At 33.3% G+C, this 18663-nt stretch overlaps 1 protein-coding gene and 1 long non-coding RNA gene across 5 annotated transcripts; both read right to left on the bottom strand.

Moving 5' to 3' along the window:
* Positions 1-2472: 2472 nt before the first annotated feature.
* LOC127117690 (KIN17-like protein) lies at positions 2473-10208 on the bottom strand. 4 transcript variants are annotated; one of them, XM_051047782.1, is made up of 4 exons: positions 8366-8461; positions 8148-8204; positions 7556-7620; positions 2473-3902 (listed from the first exon to the last, which is right to left on the bottom strand). In XM_051047782.1, exon 4 carries the CDS (start codon positions 3809-3811, stop codon positions 2618-2620), a length of 1194 nt encoding a protein of 397 aa, XP_050903739.1. In that variant the 5' UTR covers positions 3812-3902; positions 7556-7620; positions 8148-8204; positions 8366-8461; the 3' UTR covers positions 2473-2617. The 4 variants fall into 4 exon arrangements, with proteins under 4 accessions (XP_050903739.1, XP_050903738.1, XP_050903740.1 ...); XM_051047781.1 differs by lacking the exons at positions 8148-8204; positions 8366-8461 and adding an exon at positions 9783-10208; XM_051047783.1 differs by lacking the exon at positions 8148-8204.
* A 2434-nt stretch (positions 10209-12642) lies between these two features.
* On the bottom strand, positions 12643-13872 carry LOC127117691 (uncharacterized). Its single transcript, XR_007802025.1, has 4 exons — positions 13337-13872; positions 13085-13223; positions 12845-13002; positions 12643-12759 (listed from the first exon to the last, which is right to left on the bottom strand). It is a non-coding gene; the product is annotated as an uncharacterized LOC127117691 (long non-coding RNA).
* Between the last annotated feature and the right edge of the window lie 4791 nt (positions 13873-18663).

The following is an 18663-nucleotide window of genomic DNA, read 5'->3' on the forward strand; positions in this document are numbered from 1 at the left end:
CCCCCTAATTATACTCATCAATCCACTAAAAATCCTTGAAGTACCATAAATAGATGACATTTGTATAAGTGGCACGCTTGTCCATAAAAATCGCAGTGTTAACCAAATATAATAGGTATGCTCTCATAGCATGCCCTCTGTGGAGTCTCAGTTGTTGGTCATCACCTATAGTTCGATGTGCTCTCTGGAGCTCATTTGTATATACCTTTTTCAGGTATTCAAACCTAGCATGAGCCCCCTGGTTCTATACAACTCCTCTTTCGCCTCTGCTAGGTCAGCCCCCAGATAGTCAACCATCATCTTGAGTGTCGCGTCTTTGGTAATCCTCCCATGATCTAGAAGTTTCCCCCTGATCGGTAGATGTAGAAAACACGACACATCGTCAGGTGTGATAGACATCTCACCAAACCGGATATGAAATAACGAGGTCTCTGAGTTCCATATCTCCATGAATGCATTAAACATCATGTGTTGGCCGTAATATAATCACTCATACACAAGTCTTTCGTCCCAGATAGGAACAAAGCTGCCTGAAACCAATCCTCATTCGGCTGAGGCAAGCCAATAATCTTTCACTTGTGGTTAATAAACTTCAGCGGATCACGGTCTTGCATAAAATGAAAATTAATGTCAGAAACTTGTCAATTAAATAAACATAAATTAAAAGGAAACAATTCAACTAATGATACCTCTTTGTCTCATATATGTCTGGAAGTATGGTCTGGGTACAAAGGCAGTAGTGACAATTTTATAGGGCCTCCTCCAAATGCCTCTGGCTCAGCATCCTCAGCAGGATCACCATTTAGATGTGGCACTGGGTCAGCAGCATCAGTAGTAGAAGGTGACGCTGGCTCAGAAGCATCAGCAATATTAGCAGTAGGAGGTGCATATGATACAATCGGTGACTCGGGTACCTCTGGCGCATGAATAGGTGAAACTTGACGCCTGCAGGAGGATGGAAGGAATGATGCGTCAGTAGGTGAAACGTGTCTCCTACGGGAAGAAGAAGATGTAGAAGTATGAGGAGAAGCATGAGCCTCAGAAGTAGATGGCTCTGCATGACCAAAGTGAACAGGAGCCTCTAAAACATGACTTTTCTCTCACCGTATTGATGCATGATGTGAAATCCTCGTGTGTTTTAACCTATTGTGTCTATCAATCATAATGTTTGTAAGTGAAAGCAAACCAGACAATTAATGTAAGTAAGCAACACTACAAGTAAGAAAATAAAAAATAAAGAAGACTGAGAAATTCTGGAGATGATCTCTGGTTACTGGAAAACTTAAACGTTGGAAATTTTTCAGAGATGCATCTCCGAAACTTTCTGCAACACAGCATGTGCGTCAATGACGACAATGCTTACATGCAAACACAAAAAAAAATAGTTTGATCGTCATTTTCAGTCAACAAATATATTTTGCACTATGTCTAAACTAACATTCATGCAATTTCTACTCATTTCTTACCTTAATCATCAATTTCTATTCATTTACACAAACTCAAACTTTTCAAAACATCAAAACACTTACAATTTTTCACTTTGCTTCAGTGTGGGATAATATTTTTGATGTTGATTGAAGATCCTTTGAGCTTGATTGTTGGATTTTTGACTTGGTGATGAAAAAAAATTGAGAGAGTTTGAAGAGATTTTGAGATTTTTCAAAAACGAGGAAGGATAAGGGTTTTTGTGCAATTTAAGCTCCAAAATATTCCGAAGATGCGTCTCCGAAATAAGTTCAAAGATACATTTCTAGAATACTTTAACGTTAACAAAAAATTAAATGCGTTCAAAGATACACCTCCAAAATATAAATATAAGGGCATTTAAATATTTTCACATAGTATATAAATAATATATAAAATACATTAAAAAAAAAAAAAAAAAAAAGTTCTCAATACCTTACCATATCTTTGTATTGTGTTTGTCCCTTTATTCGTCTTTTTACAAATTTCATAAGACTAAATGATAGTTTTCTTTTGGGACGATGATAAAATTATTTGTTAGAATAATGCATCTTTGGGGTGAGAATGTTTATGCACATCAAGGGACACCATGGTTACATTACGTTTGAAAACACTCATAATCACATTACAGTCTAGAAGAACAATGGTTCAACTCATTCCCATGATTATGTTTCTGCGTAGATTAAGAAAAACAAGTTGAAATATAAGAAAAAGTTCCAACCCAAAATTCAACATGCAAGTTCCCAGGCCTGATGTTCCTAGTCTCCTAGATGACATTCAAACACTAGACATTTACAACACAGCACTGATAACCACATAAAGACAACAAGGAGCCCCACACCCAATTAAGAACTCAATTTTGTTCACCAGTAAAATTCAAATTCAAACTGAATGCTAATTAAAATTTACATGCTACAATAGTAGACAGTCAACATCCTTTTATGCACTTTTCTAGTCTAACTAGTCACAAATCATAATTCTAAATTATCAAACAAGAATTCTATCCGATAGAAGAAAATATAATCACCGTAATTTAATTTATGCAATAAAGATGACACTGGAATTTAGAGCTTCTGCATAATACATAACAACAAGCTTTCCAACTCCTCCTGCAACTTACAGAATCATGAAAAATATCATTCATTCAATCTTACTAGGCTAATTTACAAATGTCCTCGTATTCCACGGACTTAAGCACTCGACCGTCATAAGCACCTTTCTCTATCTGCACCTTCGCGCAAAAACGATCTGTATCCACCCCAAGCAGTCTAGCATGTGATCCACGATAAGCCCCGTTTACTATTTTTACACGTCCCCCGACCTGAGGTATCACAGTTTCAAGCTCTTCCTGATCAACTCTGAGCACATGCTTGCTTTCTAACATTTCTATTTCCCCTACATACTTGTCAATCACTTTTCTCACAGCACCTTTTTGTTTGTAGTACCCCTTCTCTGCCAAGACTTTGCTCATAACCTTAACAACAATTCCCTCATGCAACCAATAATCCCTCCTGTTGATTTTTTCCTTTTTCCTCTCTTCCTCCCTGATCATTTCATCTAAAGTTGATTTTCCACCACCACTTTCTTTCCTCTTTAAATTGTTTACAGGATTCTTTTCCTCGTATTTCTCTTCATCAACCTCGTCAAACGCCATCCTTGATGCCTCGCCTTTATCCTTGGCTATAGGTTTAGCAGACGACCCAAGAGAAAATCCTATCTTAATTCCATCTTCTGCATTTAGTTCCCTTGTAGTCTCTACCTGTGAAGGCTGATCGGACTCTGGATTAGATAGCTGCATCAATTGCTCAGCCCTTTCAATTTGTTTTTGGATCTCCTTCTCTTGTTTTTCTTCATCTACCAAATCTGCCTTGATTCTCTTATTCTTCAGCTTCTCCTTGAACAGGGTTTCTGAATCTCTATCTATGTATGTAATGAACCATCCCTTGGGTGTTTCTTCAACCTTACATTTTCCAGTTCGACCTAAGTACTTAACAAATTCTGTAAGTGTAGCCCACTCGGTGGAGTTCATATGAACATGGTTCCTATCATTTATATATTCATTATACACTACAGTCGCAGCCACACGGCTAAATCGATGGCTACGCTTCATGTGCTCAAGAAAAGTAGTCTCAAATTCTTCGGTATAGCCCTCAATTATACGGGTTGGGTTTTGTCCAAAAATTTGCATTTGACGCTGGTGCCCTTCACTCATGCAGTGGCATTTGAAACCATTCTCATCACGACATTGCTTCTGACACATCTGGCAATACCACCGAAGCTTCTGCAGTCCTTTTGCTTTAATTCGATTGGCAATTGCCTTAGGTGTGAGAAAGTCATTTTTCCCCATTGGCAATCTGGATGGACAGTTTCAGATCAAACAAAATGATGTAGTAATCCTGCCTGATGCTTCCTTCCCTCTTAGACAACTAAAATTATGTCTGAAAAAAACAAAAACAAAAAAGACAACATCGTCGATAAATATAACTTCGCAACAAGTGAAATTCTTATATATTTGAACATGAAGCAATAATATTTTGAAGCAAGCATCCAGCTACCACTATGATCAATATCAGGCTTGGGGATTCTAGACCTTAACTTAAGGTGTTACAACTATGCTTCAATGTGAACTTCACCGATACTAGTTCCAAAGCTAAGAAATACATATATCATATGATACCTATGAAGTCCCGCCTCGGACTTGGACACCGCTATTGTAAAAAAACATAGGACATGGACACAGACACGGCTATATATATTTTATATATTAATAAAATAATACAATTTATGAACACAATTTATGAAGAGTCTAAAATAAGAACCAGATTGTATGTTTATTTAAACTTAGTATCTTCAATCAACCAAAAAAAGACTTAAACCCATCCAAACAAACTAAGTACTTTCAATTAAGAAAAATTATCTAAAACAAAATGATATAAATCATATTATAGTCACTCCACATTGAAAACCCCGGCCTCTTAAGTCTGACCCATCCAAAAACAAGTCATCAACTTCAAGAAATCCACTATCATCTAATGATTCAGACTCATCTCCAGCAACATTCCACATTTTAGTTTCCTCTTGATAATATTGGGGAGTGCTCCTTGATAGAAGTCGAAGGTTACTACGCACACATGCTAAAGTTTCCGCTCTATGTGGTGCCATCTTGTTTCTCTTCAAATAATGAATAAATGAATATGTGATCCAATGCAAGTAGTTTAAGCGTAAACCTCCTTTTGAAGTAATAGAGCTCGAGCACCATGAACCAACCACCATGTTATTGGATCCATTTTATCTATATCAACAATAGCATCAAGATTGTCAAAACCTTCTCTTTCAACTGAGACTCAATGTCTTGATGTGGAGGGACTCTATTAGGATCATCACTTAGCCATTATGTACTATAATACCTACGATGAAATATATATCTATAAACTGATGTAATTCAAAACAAGATGTAAGTTAAAAAGTATCAATTTAAAACTTAATAACCTTGGATTTAGATAATGAGCAAGGCAATGGAGATGTGTCTCACTCTTAATCCAACGGTCAATTAATATAACATGGACTACCTGACGAAAGATCAACATTTCAACATTTAATACTCTTTCATGCTTATATATGGCCTCATGACATCTTCAATCATTGAATCCCACATTTCATAAACTAGATGAAGACGTGAAGCTTATGTGTCAGTTCTTCTAAGAACATCATAAATAGGATTAGTGAAAGAAAGTATATAATCAACATTTTTCACCAACTATCATCCAAGGTATCCTTCAAAGCAAAATTTAATCTATGCACAACACATGGAGTCCAGTAAATAGAAGGAAATTCAGCCTCAATAAAATAGAAGGATACTTTGTTGGATGATAATTGGTGGAAAAATGTTGATTATATACTTTTTTTCACTAATCCTATTTATGGTGTTCTTAGAAGAACCGACACAAAAGCTACAAGTCTTCATCTAGTTTATGAAATGTGGGATTCACTGATTGAAGATATCCGGAAGGCCATATATAAGCATGAAGGAATATCAAATATTAAAATGTCAAACTTTCATCGGGTAATCCATGCTATATTAATTGACGGTTGGATTAAGGGTAGCACACCTCTCCATTGTCTAGCTCATTCTCTAAGGATATATTTGGATTGATAGAATGGAATGGAATGAGATGGAATGGAATAAACTTAAATTTTGTTGTTTGGATTAATTAAAAATGAATGGAATGGAGCAGAACCAGATGGAATGCATTTCATCCCATTCCATCACTTTTTGTACCCTCCAATTTGGACGGAATGATAAAATTGCTCTCTTCCGTCATGAAATACCTAAACAATGGAATGGTATCTTTATTCCATTCCGCTCCACTACACTTCATTCCACTCTGTTCCGCTCCGTTCGTTTTACCGTATCCAAACATAGCCTAAATATAAGGTTATTAAATTTTAAATTGATACTTTTTAACTTGCATCTTCTTTAAGATTACATAAATTTATAAATATATTTTTTATTGTAGGTATTATAGTACATAATGGCAAAGTGAAGATCCTAATAGAGTTCTTCCACATCAAGATATTGAGCTCAACGGTGAAAGAGAAAAATATCTCAGAAGGGTGTTATCTGATAGAGATGAAAGGAGGACAGTGAATATAGAGTTTGCAAACTTCTCAGATAGAAGAGAAGGTTTTGACAATCTTGATGCTATTGTTGATAGAGATAAAATGGATCCAAAAACATGGTGGTTGGTTTATGGTGCTCAAGCTTCATTACTTCAAAAGATTGTGTTTAAGTTACTTGCACAACCTTGTTCATCATCATGTTGTGAAAGAAATTGGAGCACATTTATTTATTCATTTTTTGAAGAGAAACAAAATGTCACCACATAGTGCGGAAGCTTTAGGCTTTATTAGGGAGTTTGGAGGGGAAGTGAAAGGAGGGCTTCAAAAAAAGTATCTTTTTTAAATAGAGAAATCTGACATTTAAAAAAAAGATTTTATATAGAATGATAAAAGAGTGTTTATCATTATTATATTTTTAATTTTTAGAATGCTATAACAACAAAAATTATATTTCAACAATTTGTCTAAGCCCTTCAAATCCTTCCAAACTCCTCCTTGAACAATTTCTCTTCTAGATATCATTAATCAATCTTGTACTGGTTACTAAATTATATTATCTGCATGCTATTGTACACCTTTATTACATTAATAGAATATGAGCTTTAAACACAATGATGTCTTAACATACTTGAGCGAGAAAACTGATAAGATAAGGTATAATGAGTGGCAGGACAGTCTAAGCAATACACTGATTTCAGGGAAACAAATCTATTTAGGTAGAATAGGGGAAAAAAAGTGTTCCTAATGCTCGAAGAGCTTTAAGAAAAATATGTCACTTGATGTCAATTGGAACCATGCAGGACCAAAATACACTGTAGAATTGAAAACATGCAAAAATTTCAACTCAGGATACTTAATTCTTACAGCATGGTCTATGTTTTTCAATAATAATAAGGTCCTGTTACATTACATGCAACTGACCGATGCAGTTAATCCAAGAGAAACCATCAATCCTAGTAGCTTCCCTTAGGGAAGCTTGCACCTACAGTCCCACACTATCACCTTGGATCTTAAGGAGGTGATTGGAACTTAATTAACTTTTAAGCCCTCCTCCTCCCAAAATAAACCAAATAAGAAACAAAATGTGATGAATTAAAATGCAAAATATATGACATTATAGCTACTCAATCCATGCAAGGTTACTTAGAATGACTTAAAAGAAAACGACTTCACATACCATATGTCTCGATGCTGTCAAAAAGCTTTACTAAACGATTTTTCACTATACTGATATAAGTGTCGATATAAAGGTATTTTGGCAAGATGTATTTAAAAGCTAGATAAGTATGTCAACTACATGCAGCAACAACACCATTTAGTTTAACTGTAGATTCACATTTCACAATATAGCCCATAACATACAGCAAATAATACAATTCTGTACACGAATTTCTAGACAGTATTGAATTATTATTCAACTATAGGAGCTTTATAATAGCAAAGCAACCACTAAAAAGTTTCAGAACTATACCTTATTCTGATCAATTTCAGAAGATGCAAGTGAAATCACTCCAGCAAGTGCTTCACAAGCTAATCCTGTGAAATACAATAGATAATTATAATATCAGGACAGAGACATGATATGTTAATTTTAAACCACCTCAACCAGTTAATTTTAATCAATTCATCTTGCTACTAAGATATGTCAGAGTATTTGATAAAGTTTATTTATAATACATTCATCTAATGTTCAAAATATTTTGTCACGTTAGCTAATGTTTCAATGGTTTATATTTTAGAAATGTGTGATAAATGTACAATTGTTGATGAATAAGGTAATGATCTAGATGGCCAAAAATGCTTCAATTTTACTATCAATAAATAAGTCGTGCCCTGGAAAATGCATCAGAGCCCCTATCAAGTACCTACAAACCCAGGAAAAGGCATCAGAGCCACTAACAAGTACCTAAAAACCCAAAAGGTACTGGTCAATCATTGATAGAATTGATTTATAGTTTTAAAATTAAAATAATTCTGTTCTTTTAAAACCTCATCAATTATTTCATAAGTTGTGACAAGGTGAAATTGAGAGCATACCATAAAGGTGCATATGAGATGGATACCTGATAGAGGCGAAGAAGGAAGATATCTGATTTTAGGCTTTAAGTTTGTGATGAAACCTTGTGAAATAATGGATAGTAATTTGTTATTAGGAATTAATTTCGTAACCCTAACTTTGTGATGTGAAGAATAACAACGTCGTTGAAATCATAACAACGCCGCCAGAATCAGAATATGAGACGTCATTGTAAGAAATCCCTATAAATCGTGAAAACAATACCTTCGACTATGGCGTTGCCTCCTTCCGAACAGAATAACCACACCAGAAGCTTGTTGGATATGAGGAATTGTTGAGAAACTCGAGACGATGGAATAAGAAACAGAGAGCAGCAAGCCTAGGGATCGTGAGGGAGAGAATATTTCGTGAGGCATTTTGGAAGAGAAAGTCGAACTTTATTTTTTTAATAAAAAGTTTATTTTTTAATTAAAACATCTTCAATAAAAAAGTATCATACGTGTTTTTTACTACTGTAACTAAAGCCATCCGTAGCTATATGGCAGTTTTGTTGTAGTGTTATTCTCTAGACACAATCGGGTTTATAATCTTTTAAACCAGAGTGCACATCAAACTCTATACAGATGAGATATTCTCTAAGCAAAACTAACAATCACTCAAAACAGAATCCAAGACTTTAACATGGTCAGAGGCAGAAATTTTTCTGAGAAAAACCAGAACATGCTTTAAGACTAATATGCAAAAATGAAAGGAAAAAAAACTCTCATTTACCATTTGTTTTCTGCCATTTTCTCGTCATTCTGCACTCTTACATATGATCTAACATATCTAGCTACACCACTACAAGTTTAACCTGTTACGGTCTCCTTAGGATGATATCTCATGTTCCTATCCACATATGCATGTAATAACTTTCTTCAATAATTAAAGGATTCGGTTTCAAGTTTATTTATTTGGTGGCTTCGATTATGGAGAAAGTGTCTCATATCATGACATAGGACTGATGCCTAACAATTTTTCAAAAGTCTAACAACAATTGGAATTGCTCTCCATAAGTAGAAACTTCTGGAATTAATCGTTCTCACAATTCAGACAGTGGCCCAATTTGTGGTATTTGACATAAAAAACATGATATAGAATTTAATAAACTGGCTGACAAAATATATAACCTTCATCACCAACAACACTAAAAAAATAAAGATCTTTTGAATCCTAACCTTCACTGCAAAAGTGTTCAAACTAACTTTCACAAATCTTTTGTTACAATGTTCATATGACGGGGAAAAATGTAGCTCCTACAAAATCACAACTTGTAAACATGTTGCTATAGCATTTTTTCAGGGCTTGGATATGTTAGAGTGTTCGTGTCTACTGATAACCAGTGAAAAAGAAGTATGGCAAGTGGATTGAGTCTCTAGCTAGCAAGCCTTAATAGTGTTGTAGGTGGTGCATTTGGTAGTGTTCTTAACTACACAGATCCCAATTAGAGAAACAACTGCATAGTAAAAACAAATACTAACAAATAATGTACGCCACCGACGTCTATGAGGCATTTAATCAAACAGATAAAACTCATATCAATTAAAGTAGAACATTGTAAGAACACAAACTGTCTATTCTACAAAATATCAATTACAGTAGGTATGAAAATAAATGAGATATGGCAGAAAATTATGCTCGCCTTGAAAACGATTTCGTAGGAATTCCGGTGACAGTGACCTTGAAGTCTAACAACGATCAGAATGTAGAGGACATCATCCGTGTAACCTCATCGTGAAGCCGAACAACTTCGTGAATACTGGCCTCGTCGCTATTAGAAGGAATTAGGGTTCAGAGGATGTGATGGAAAATCAATGGATTTTTAGGATTTGATGGAGGTGATAGATCAAATTTAGGGTTTGAAGGGAATGAATTTGGAGGTGAAATAAGAAAATTGAAGGAATGAATTTAGGGTTGGAGCTAATTTGATATTGAGCAACGTATAAATTTCATCTAGCTGGTTCGAATTTGGTGTTGAGGTTCCAAGGAAGAAGACAATGGTCTTCCGTTTGCATAAACCAGTGGATACCCGTGCTATCGCACGGGTTCCGTCGGAATTTATATTATATGATTGTCACTATTACTTTTCAAATCTATATATATTATTAAGTTCATTAATATTTATATAATTAAAAATATATTGCATAAACAATTTTAAGAGTGAACATTTTTTTTTTGTCAAATTAATGAATCATTTAATATGTGAGAAACATTTGTGTGAAAATGTTGGATAAAATAAAAGGGCAGATTTATATAGCTATTCTGGACAAATAGCATAATAAACTTTTGTTCGAAAAGTATTCTGGATCTTAAAACTAAAATGAATTTAAAACTAAAATAAATTGAAATTTGAAACATTCTTAAATAAAAAAAAACAATAGAAATTTCAACCATAGTCCAATTATTCAAAGTAAAAAAATTGCTATCAAAAGTTAACAAACATCTGTGTCTTTGGCCGAATGAGGATCAAGTAGTCTCATTCAATTGAATTGTGTGTGACCACATGATGGCTAGCATGCCTGCATGACAAACAAATACAATTCATGAGTTTAAGTGAATGTCTCAGATGAAAAGTAAAATAACATTAGTAGCATAAAGCATTAGAAGGATGTTCATACAAAAGAACCATTTGACTCATATACAGTAAGCATGATAATTTATTTAATTTCATATAGTCGAGGTAAGCAAAAAAGTTATTGAATAAAGTAGAAAGTAATTAAATTGTTGTCAAAATATAATAAGATAAAAAGCTTACCGGTTAACCAAGTGTTTCGAAGACCTCCTTGTACACATTAATAATTAGTTTTTGTTATATTAATAATTGGTAAGCCTATTCAATATATTATGTGGTATTGGTTTTCTAATTATATATATAAGACATTATTATAATATAAAGTTATGATTAATGGTACATAGGTAGACTAAAAGACACACTTAAAAAGTAAAAAAAGCATGCATAACTCATTATAATCTTAGCATCGTAAAACGCAAAAGCATTGGAAAACATGAAAAGTTTTTGTGTGCATTAGAAGTAATATTGACACATGCAAAACCTTATAGTGACACTTATTTTATATTCTCATCATTCAATACTACAACATAGCTACACTACCTATAAGACACATTGTAATATCACATCAAACTTTCACTTTTTACAAACAATGGGCTAATCTACTTTAAATATCCAATAGAAGATTTAAAGACTAAGCAAGTAAGATAAAAAAATATATACTCCGTCTGACCTTATAAAAAAAATTTAATTACTTATAAAAAATTTATTTTAAAATTTGCTAAAGTATAAAGAATATTTAAAAATATGTAAAGTTATACTAAAAAATTTAATTACTTATAAAAAAAATTATTTTAAAATTTGCTAAAGTATAAAGAATATTTAAAAATATGTAAAGTTATACTAAAAAATTTGCTAAAGTTCAAACGGATGAAAATGACATTTTTTAATATCCTGGCCATAGAAAAAATAATAATTTATTACTCTGTAGTTTTATAGACTATTAAATGTTGCTACAACAAAATACTGTTACAACAGTGCTTCAATTATAAAACTTGATCCTAAAATGTGTCTCACATAAGAGATATATTATTTCCATGATGAGAATCAGGATTTAATCCAAACAACTATAACATTATTTCTGATATTTTTGTTTGAAGAACCAAAAACATCATAATTGAAACGCATAAGATAGACAAAAAATCAACTTTCAAATAGTTTGGATTGTCTTGAAACATTTGTCGATTTAAAACTAAAATATAACAAAATCAAAACTATGAAATTCCATGAAATATTACAAATAACTCAATCATCATCTATCGACCATCTTCCTTTTTTTCAGGTTTCATCGTCTTCGTAGAGGAAAGTTGAACACTTTCAACATCTTCTGACGCTTCAGGATTTATACGTTTACAGGGGGTCATCACAGAATTCGCAGCATTGGGGTCGAAATCAGCAAATACAGATAAAGGTTCCTGAAAATCATGTGTGTCTTCAATTAGATATTGAAAGCAGGAATATATGACAACTAATTCGATATAAGATATAAAATATAAAATATAACTTACCGATAAACTCTTCATATCATCTTGTGAGGAAGCCAATGAAATTGGAATTTTCGATACATCCTGCAGAGAGATAATGGAATTATTAGGGTATTTTTGTTAACTCAAATCAGAATTAAGATACAAATCAATGAGATTGAAACATTTGCCAATAATATGTTAATACATACCTCATGAGACTTGAAGGTGTCCTTAACTTTCTTACGTGAATCTTCATCGTCTTCAAAGCTAATAACCGAAAGACGATTAAATTTCGGTTGAAAAACAGCTCTAATTGCCAACTCCTTCTTCAACATAGCATCAAGACCAAAAGGGAATTCTAACGGATTGTCTTCACCGGCCTAAATTTCAGCAAAAAATATACATATTAACAAAATATATTATTAGCAATTTCTTGTACAACATTTGAAGACACTCATATTACCTCTACTAATTCATTTTTCATCTGTAGAGCAGATTTTCCAATTAACTTGAAACAGTCACTATCCCAAAAGACGAAACGGGACTTGAATTTACCATCAACTCCCAACACTTCAAGCTTGTACCTATATATAAATCCCATTTAAATAGATTGAACCCAATTTATAACTCCCATTGAAACAGTTTCATAACACAACGATGAATGAATACCTTGGCACGGGTTCAGAACTTATGTGATTTGCATAGCACTTAAGTTTGCCATCTTTTACAGCGACGCTCTTGGTACATTCGGCACAACCATCGTAATACCAACCGGAATTACCAACTTCAAACTTCTCCAACTTCGCTATGGTGACACATGTTGTTTCCTGTAAAATGAATTTTCACTTATATTATATAAATAACATAAAGATTAAGAACAGATTAAAATTTCATGTGCAGCCTGCATACTTGTTTAAGCATCGCGATCTCAGCCAAACTAATGACTTCGGCCTTCCATATAAATTTATCAAAATCGGAATACTGTGAGGTTTGAGTTGTTTCAACTTGCAAACTTGATGAAGAAAGCTTTGGCAGTTCAGCATTTAGGCTGCGAGTCATTATATAAAAGAATCAATATAGAGTAAAATTCCATCACCATGTACGACATTGTACGAAAAAATCATAAGGGAAATCTGATACGCCAAGATGTTTGTGAAATACCTATCCTTCAGCTTCTTAATTTCAACATTACTAATATCATTAATGATCAGCTTTGTGCCACTCCAAGCATTGGATACATTTAAAGGAAAACCTCCTTCAACACCAACTAAATATCAGCATAATGAAGCAAATACATTGGGTATTTAAATTATCAACAGAACACGATAACGTTTACCTTTCGCAGCCTTTATCCTTGCGTTTTGTAATAGAACAACAATGTTCACATCTTCCCCATGGTTCTTGTAGTATTCATAAAATTGCAATGCAAAATTACCCCATAGTGTACACTGCACGACAATTTTGCTACCAATAAAAAAAGCAAAGATGTTGTGGTTCAATTACACCACAACAAACAAAAGCAAAACACTTTATGATTTTTAACAGAATGGAAACCAACAAAAAGGAAACGAATACAATGTAAATAGTTTTTTGAGTATACGAACTCAAATGTTTTCATACCTCATGTCAGTGATCATAAACACAAACTTGCTTTTGTTGTTATCTGAGTTTATCTGAGTCTGCAGAATTTCAGTAACTCCTCCAACTACGTCTTCAAAAGTTTGATTAACAATGTAAGCATACATACAAGATAATCCAAATAAAATAGGTGAATAATATATATAAATATCAACGTACCAACCAATACATTAGGCTGAAATTTTCCATCAGCAATGGACGCCAAACCAAGAATGTTGAAATAATCTATAGGAATCTCCGGGAGCTCCGTTTTCTTAACATAAGTTGAACCACAAAATACCAACTTGTATCCATGAGTAGTAGACTTAAAGGAGAAATCGTTGTTTGAGACTTTAAAGTTCTGCATGATATATGAAGCTCCTACGGCAAGATCACCCACATATTTCGACACCAGATGGGATGGTACAATTGCTTGTATCATATCCAGCTTTTAATCATAAAAAATAAAAATGTGCCAAATTTGTTTCAGATAATCATTAACTATATAGAAATAAGTACGAAAATTAAAACATAAACAACTAACAGTGAAAATAATACCTTAGAATCAAGCAAAATTAGTTCAAGGTGTTCTTTGTTTGACGAACTTCTCACAGTCCAGAGATGTCTACAACGAACAACAATCTTCCACAAATCTTTAGAATCGTTAATGTCCATCACGAATTCAATCGGTCGCGCCATCGTTGATGTAAATTCTGAAAAAATCTGAAACCTAATTAGTAGGTTACAATACGTTCAAAAAATAGAAGAAATATGATTATCAATGAAATTGTGGAAAGGTTATGGAGTTTACCGAATGGAAAAGTTGAAAGAGGAAGAAGAAAGAATTTGTGAATGAGTGACGAAAATAGGTTTTCAATTTGTGAATGAATTGAAAGGGGAAACAGAAAGATATCATGAATGAGTTGAAAGGGGAAGAAGAATGAATTTGTAAAGCCATGGTGTAGATAGGGTTTTCTAATTCCCAAAACAATTATAAATGAAACTCAATTTTCCAAATTGAATTGGAATTCAAAGAGGCATAAAATGAATTGGTGTCTGCGTATCCCAAAGCGTTCCTCGTGTATCCCATTTTGTATTTTGTATAAACCATATATGTGAGAATAAACTAAGAAATGACACCTCAGCAAAATTAATTGCCAAATCTCTAATAGTTCAGGAATTTTGAAAAAGTCAGTAATGCCCTTTTGTTTTAGTTAAAAATAGATTTGATCAAAAGGGTAAATTAGAGAGTAATTAGGGATTGTTTTTATTAGTTAGATATTAGATAACAAAAATTCTCTAATCTCTTCAATTTTTTATTTCTTCCTTTTTACATTATTATAAATAACAAAAATTCTCTTCAATTTTTTAATTCTTCCTTTTTACAGTATTCTCTTTAAATATTAAAGTATATTAATCATTATTTTTTTATTTATATTTAGTAAAATTGCTTTTTTTTACTATTTATGTTTTATATAAAAATTAGTAGGTTTGTTCAATCCACACAATCCACTCGACCACATTTAAAAAATTCAAAAAAAATGAGTTTGATTAAGTAATTGGATAGACATGATACTAATTTTGAACCTTTCACTCTTTAGTTACTCCAATGCTAATACAATTTTATCTCATGCAACTTTAGTTTGTTCTATTATTTTATGATAATTTTTATTAGTTGATGATATCATTTATTATTTTATGATACTAAAAGATAGTAAAAAAAATGTTATCTAATTTCTTTAAGATAAAAATATTGAGTAATTTTAATGAAAAAAATATGATGACTCATAATTTAGTCATTTAATAATAATAAAACTGAAAAATTATTTGGGTAACTCACAACCCAACTCAACCATTAAATTAGTGGGTTTATCCACATCGATCCATGTTATGTTTCTCAAAGATGTTTTAGATTATTTTCATTATATTTTTGGTGTGGAGACTTTTTATGATTAAATGATGTTTTTATTCTGCTGCCTTAATAAATGATATGTTTTGTTGATAAGATGCTTGGTGAGGCATGTGTAATACTCTAATTGAGAATTTTATTTGAAATCTTTTATAAATAAAGAGTCGGGGGTTTAGGGTGTTACAGAGTTGGTCGGTACATTTGGCCTAGATTATAACTAATTTGTACCCGGGTGTACGACATGTGTGTGAACATTATCGATGCTTTACAATTGTTTGCTCTACTGATTAAAATCAGTTAAGTAGTTTAACCTGGTTGTGCAGAGAGAAATGACTGGTAGGAATGATTATGTTATTGGTGATGCTTTGGAAGTAATGGTTATTGTAATGGTGCAAGCGAATGAAGTTTTACACGCGAATCAAAATCAAAATGTTGGTGTTGATGAATTCTATGGGCTGGGAAAGTTCCAGAGGAATAATCCACCTACTTTCAAGGAGAGGTACGATCTTGAGGGTGCTCATAGTTGGCTGTAAGAGATTGAGAAGATCTTTTGGGTTATGATTTGCACTTATGAGCAGAAAGTGTTATTGGGACACATATGTTATCGAAAGAGGCTGAGTATTGGTGAGATAATACCCGCCAGCGGTTAGGAGCTGCAAGTACTCAGATTACTTGGGAGAACTTCAAGAAAGAGTTTATGGAGAAGAACTTCCCGACTGATATTCACAGTAAGAAAGAGATTGAGTTCTTGTAGATGAGTAAGGAAGTATGTATGTTGCTGATTATCCTGCTACATTTGAAGAGTTTGCGATATTTTCCCCCCACTATAATGGTGTGGAAGTTTAAGGGTCAAAGTATGTGAGGTTTGAGAGTGACTTACGTCTTGAAATCAATCAATTCATTAGTTATCAGAAGATTCATTGTTTCTTAGTGTTGGTGAATAATGTAAGTATATATTGCACAACCTAAGAGGGGGTGAATTAAGTTTAAAGACATTTTAAGAGATTTTGATAGTTTTCTAATTTCTTGAAAATTTATGGAGTTATGAACGATGAATGAATAATAAACATAAAAGTAAAGTGCACTAAAATAAAGTGACACCGAGAATTATACTAGTTCCCCTTTCCATTCAATGGTACATCTAGTCCCCTGACACCCCATGAGACATTTTCACTATTGTTAGATCTTTGTACAAGCCTCACACAAAGACTTCTCCTACAATCTTTTAACAATAATAAAGAAGCAAACTACTTCCTTGATTTCCACCAACACCAAAAACTATGGTGTACTTTGAATCACCCTGATTAAAAGAACATTTTCCGACAAATAAAAAGACAATCCTCCCTATTTGCAAACTCTTGTAATAAGTACAACTACTTTCTTAAAGATGCAAATCACCACACACTTGGTGAAAATACAACAAATTGTATGAAAGTGAATATATAAATATTTGAATGTTCCCCAATATCTTGAAAATTTAATCTTATATTTCAATGAACAATTCAATAATGTATAAACATTAAATGTTCAATTATTTATGAAAAATTTTCTCAATGTATGAAAATCTATGGAGTAAAAGTTAAGTCATTTTTGTATGAACACTTGGAAAACTAGTAAGAACTATTCTCAAAATATTTGATGAAAGAGATGAATTTGAATGATGAAAAAAATCTAATTTTATATCGTTTTTGATGTCTCTAGAAATCATGACAACCTTTAGAAAAAATTCATGATAAATTAACATTGATTTGGAAAAGGTATGATGAAAGTGTGGAAGAAAAAAGTGTGAAAATGGTTCAGAATTTTTTAACAAGTTACAAAGGTAAACATATTTACAAAAAAAAAGGAAACATGTTTACCTTTCTTGCAACATACAATTTTTTTTAAATTTTACACTAAGGAAACAAGTTTCATCATAAGGGACACAAATTTCATTTTTTTTTAAATATTAGGTAAATGAATTTACCTAAGCGGGGGGATCCATTTTCCTTCGTGGTTCTTTCAAAATTTGTTTGACAGAGAGGAAGGAAACCCATTTCCTCAAAAGCGAAACTCGGAGTCCCTCAGATGAGAGTTTATTTAGCATGGTAAGTTCGTGTCCCTTATGCAAAGTCATATGTAGGATAAATGATATGACTTTAAGTCACTCAGGCGAGGCGTTGGTCCTCTCGGGCGGGACTTCTATCAAGCCCTTAAACAATACTTATGAGTCTTTGAGGATAGACTTCATTTGCACCTCTGGGCATGAGTTATATGTCTGATCCTGCATGAGGAACCCATAAGTCCCTAGGAGAGAATTTATTTAATCTGGGGAGTTTAAGTTCCTCAGTCAAAGTCATATGTAGTCCGGTTGATCTAAGGACGTATTAGATGTCGTATTTCGAGAGTTCCACTGCCCAAGATATTGTTCTTCCTACCATGTTTGACTTCTTCAAGAATTGACAAACATGATAGTTTATCTTCACAAGGATCTTGTGACCCTGAAAGTAAGGTATCAACTTCCTCCCTACGACGATGACAGATAGGGCCAACTTTTCAATCTTATGATAACATGCTTCGACGCCTTTGAACACCTTGCTTACAAAATAGACATGCATCTCTTTCTTGTATGTCTTCTGAACAAGGACTAAGCTTATCGCCTTATTTGTGATCGAGAGATATAGGAATAATGGCGACTCCTCACTAAGGGCGAGTGAGAATTGGAGACGATTCTAGAAAAGACTTGACCTTAGTGAAAGCCTATTCTCACTCAACGATCCATTTGAATCTCTTTTTCTTATTCAAGGTGACAAATAAAATAAAAGCCATGTGGCTCGCGCACGAGAGGTAGCATGACAGGGCGACGCTACAACCCGTGAGCTGCCACACTTCCTTGACATTGGTGGAACTTCTCATGGTGATGATTGCTTATCATTTATCTAGATCGGCCTCAATTCCTCTTCTCGTCAGCATGAACCCTAAG

Source organism: Lathyrus oleraceus, chromosome 2 (assembly GCF_024323335.1).
Source record: "Lathyrus oleraceus cultivar Zhongwan6 chromosome 2, CAAS_Psat_ZW6_1.0, whole genome shotgun sequence".
Taxonomy (NCBI): domain Eukaryota; kingdom Viridiplantae; phylum Streptophyta; class Magnoliopsida; order Fabales; family Fabaceae; genus Lathyrus; species Lathyrus oleraceus.